We start from the raw sequence: 3,884 nt of genomic DNA on the forward strand, positions 1-3,884 counted from the left end.
TTTGAATTAAGGTGGAGTTGCATGTTGCCAACAGAGTTTTTTTCAAAGCAATATTTCTCATCAAAGATGACAAGGAAACCCCCTCATACCATATATTTTCAAAAAGCAGAGACTCTAAAGTTTAGTATGGTAGCAGTAGTTACTCAAAGGATGAAGTGGGTGTATATTTGGGGTCAAAAACCTCAATTTTGGTATTAATGATAAAAATTAATTTAAGTCAAAAACTAGACAGTATTTTCTGAAATGTAATATTTCACTTGAAAGGAGAGTATATGTAGAATAAAACGACTATTTTATTTGGCATTATCCATCCTCATTTTAAAATTGTAGGGGTTTAAAGACTGACACTCTAATAATTGATTAAAATCATGATCAGCAAAATTAAAATGCCTCTTATTCAAAATGCCTCTTATTAAAAATGTAAGAGCTTTATTGCCAAACAAAACCAATTGATAGTCGTTTTGTTATATAGCATTTAAAAAACATAATGTGAAATTTCAGAAAATTTGACCCAGTCGGAGTGGAGTTATATTCTTCGGAAATGTTAAAATTGGGAGGCAAAAGAAGCCAAGAAATCGGGTGATTTGCATACATTTGCACAAAATTAACACTTTTTTATCATGCAACTTTACACTGCTTTACAAGCTACAAGGTAAACCCAACCTGATGATGCTGAATATTTGCTGTAATTTTTAGCATTTGTTCAATGTTCATCTCTGTGTATCAGCATTTGTTTGTTATTCTATCACTACATAGAACACCCAATGCTGTATTTAGCAACATACCAGTGTGAACATAAATGACCATTGTTATTGTTGATAAATGAATTCTAGCCTGGACTTGATTCGAGATCTCTTTTCAACAAAAACAACCCCGACTGTTTACTGTATGGTTTGTGTTGACATGCTAAATACTGGACATTTCATGACGCTTCAGGGAGGAGAACAAGATACTGCAGTAGATGCATAAAACAAACCACTGTGAATATTACCGAATTTGGCAGCTAAAGGAGTTTAACTAAACACGTTGAGTTTATCTGTCACCCAGGTAGCATCTATGGTTCTCTTTTGTAGAGATCAGAAATTCTGGGCAAATATTGAATTGATGATTTTTTTCCTTGGCCCCCCTAAAAGATTGTGGTATTTTTGTCTGGCCCCCCTAAATTTTCTTGGGAAAAATGGGTGGCCCCCCCCCCCCTGAAAATCTTCCACCCCCCTCCTGGAAGTAAATTCTGAATCGTCCCTTAGCCTTCTATGCCACTTCGTATGTGAAGTTAATTCCACGCTCGTTCAACTTCGGTAGCAACTCTCGGTCGAAACTCTCGCTCTGAGCTACGGTGAAGTGATTTTTCCAGTCGCCTATGATTCCCTTGCGAAAAAACTGGTTCCGATTCTTGAACGACCCTTCGTCGAACGGTAGGGACTCGCCCGCCGTGTTGACCATGCTTTCGAACGTACACTTCTTTGTGGTTCGGACCAGGTCTTCCTCTGTGACTGGACGTTCGATGAAATCGGCGATTCTCTGTATGGTTGCTTTGAAGTTGCACTTCATTTCTTCGTAAGTGACATGTAAAACACTGTCAGCTTCTCCCAGATCGTACCAGCCTGTGACGTGATCCAACCAAGGACCGAAAGTCACCCTGCCTTCCAGAAAGTCGCGTTCGGCCAGCTGCTGCCATCCTACTTGGAACTCTTCTCCGAGGAAGGCATTCATAAAGTGATAGTAAGACGTACATGTGTCTTTGGGATTACGAGACACGTAGATGATCTTTCCTCCGCTTTCCTTAACAAGCCTAGCCGGGAAGATATGGCTGGGAAGGTGACTGCGGAAAAGCCTGGGTGACGTGTAGCTGGCTGCGTGTTTCAAGAAGGTCTTTCTGAAATCTTCAAGAATACCTTCGTAGACCTTGCCTTCTTTGGAAAGCAGCAAGTCGAACATAGGTTCGTTGGTTCTCTCGCCGATTTTTGTCACGCCCCATTTTCCGAGGTACAGCTCACGAAGACAGAGCAGGGTCCAGTTCAGCCCGGCCTTTGGGAACGCCACGACAAACACGTCGCCGTTTCTGTATTCAAAGGAGCTAAACTTTTCTTCGAAATGTTCAGTATCGCTGAGGCTGTACATCAGCTTTGGTATGTAGCAGCCGTTCATTTTGAAGTACACGGGGTCAGAGTCTTCGGCCATGATGTTCGGCTTGAATTAAGGTCAACTGGTGTGATCTCACAATGAAGGAAGTTGAATGAGTAGATGACAGCCGACCTATATCCCATGATGCATGGTTATATTAGCCTTCACCTGTGTTCTTGTGCAAAAACAACCATCGACTCCATCTCAAGCACAGGGTACAGTAAGCAATATTCGTCTAGAAGTTATCAATATGATCAATAAATGACTTACGTCTACTACCTATGAGCTGCTAAAGAGTTATAGTCCCATGTTTGGGCTATAATATATAATATTGCTTGCAGTACTCTGCGTGTCAAGCTGGTATAATCAAAGTCACCTGTGTTTTATTCCGCCCTGCGCCTATGCGCCCCATACACGTACTAGTATGTAGATATGTCTGAGAAGAAGAGGCATATGTACACACGTCTGTGGGGCGCATAGACGCAGAGCGGAATAGAACACTATATATCATAGCCAAACATGGGACTGTGCCCGAGGGTAGGTGACCATTTGCCCGACGTAAGGAGGGCAAATGGTCTCCTGCCCCGAGGGTACATAGTCCCTTGTTTGGGCTATAATATTTTTATTACATGCCTCTCTTACTCAGTTTGCACCAAAAATATTTACGTTTATTGGCAAATTATAGTCAAATGCTTTATTTTCATTTTAGACGAAAAACGGTTAAAAATAGAACGATTTTCATCATCGAATGGCGCATTGATATATTTAAACTACTGTTACGCGGTTTATCAATATTTTTATGCGAAATTTTCCAAAAACCGGATTTTCTGTGCAAAACATGCAATTTCAAGACTTATACGTCGAAAAGTTTTCAAGTTGAAAATAGTTCCGGTTCACTTTCAGTCCAGTGATGACTATGCGGCCCGCGACGTCATCGGCGAGTTACCATTGAATCCTATGGAGCGCGCGACGTTCGATATACGAGGCATGTAATAAACGTAACTGCGATATAACTTACTTGTACGGACACTATAAAGTGAGCGTTTTTACATGCACGTACAGAGAAACTTTAGACTTGGATATTGGTGGTAAAATCCTCGGCACACTACCCGATTTATGACTAGATATTTTGTTACATTGATTTTTCTATCATTGATGATCTAGTATAAATGAATCAGTACAAGGCTGCGATACGTTCTCCGAAGGTTGTTCGCTACATAACACGATTGGACATAATTTAGGATAATTAGATGTTCATAGTTTTCGAATTTGTCAAAAGGGTAAGGTGCTCTATAACTGATTGTTGCAATATTACAAATTACTCATAAAAAAGCGTATAACTTATAAAAAGCAGACGAGTTTACATTTGCGGATTAAACCGACACTAATTCACCATCCAATTATCCCAAATTAGTTCCAATGGTGTTTATTTTACGTTCGCAGGTGTTGATAGTACACTAGTGTTTGACAGTTTGTATGACGACTGAAAATATTAAAAACCTGTTTTACTATTTGATAGATCTCTCATCATTATTAAGAGACTGCCAAACTGAGTTACGCCTCGCGCCTACCATAGAATTCGTGGCCGTAGCCTGACCAAATTGCCAAGGAGGCAGAACCTAGCTTAGTTTATATTGAGAGTAGAAGGTGCCTCGGGGACAGATATTCGGACTCTCAAATTTCTACGTTTCTTTTCTGATCTACCACATGAGGGGCCGCATTTTGAAGCTCTTGGAGAAAGAAAAACTTTCACAGTCCTT

General features: G+C 40.4%; 1 protein-coding gene across 1 annotated transcript; it reads right to left on the reverse strand.

Annotated features, from left to right (window-relative positions):
* Nucleotides 1–1,251: 1,251 nt before the first annotated feature.
* Nucleotides 1,252–2,181, reverse strand: LOC139120756 (amine sulfotransferase-like). The gene has a single exon (XM_070685310.1). The coding sequence runs from the start codon at nt 2,179–2,181 to the stop codon at nt 1,252–1,254; it is 930 nt and encodes a 309-aa protein (XP_070541411.1).
* Nucleotides 2,182–3,884: the final 1,703 nt, after the last annotated feature.

The sequence above is a fragment of the Ptychodera flava genome, chromosome 20 (assembly GCF_041260155.1).
Source record: "Ptychodera flava strain L36383 chromosome 20, AS_Pfla_20210202, whole genome shotgun sequence".
NCBI lineage: Eukaryota > Metazoa > Hemichordata > Enteropneusta > Ptychoderidae > Ptychodera > Ptychodera flava.

What these genes read in the sequence shown, in the direction of transcription:
- LOC139120756 (XM_070685310.1), bottom strand. Translation starts at nt 2,181, where the DNA reads ATGGCCGAAGACTCTGACCCCGTGTACTTCAAAATGAACGGCTGCTAC.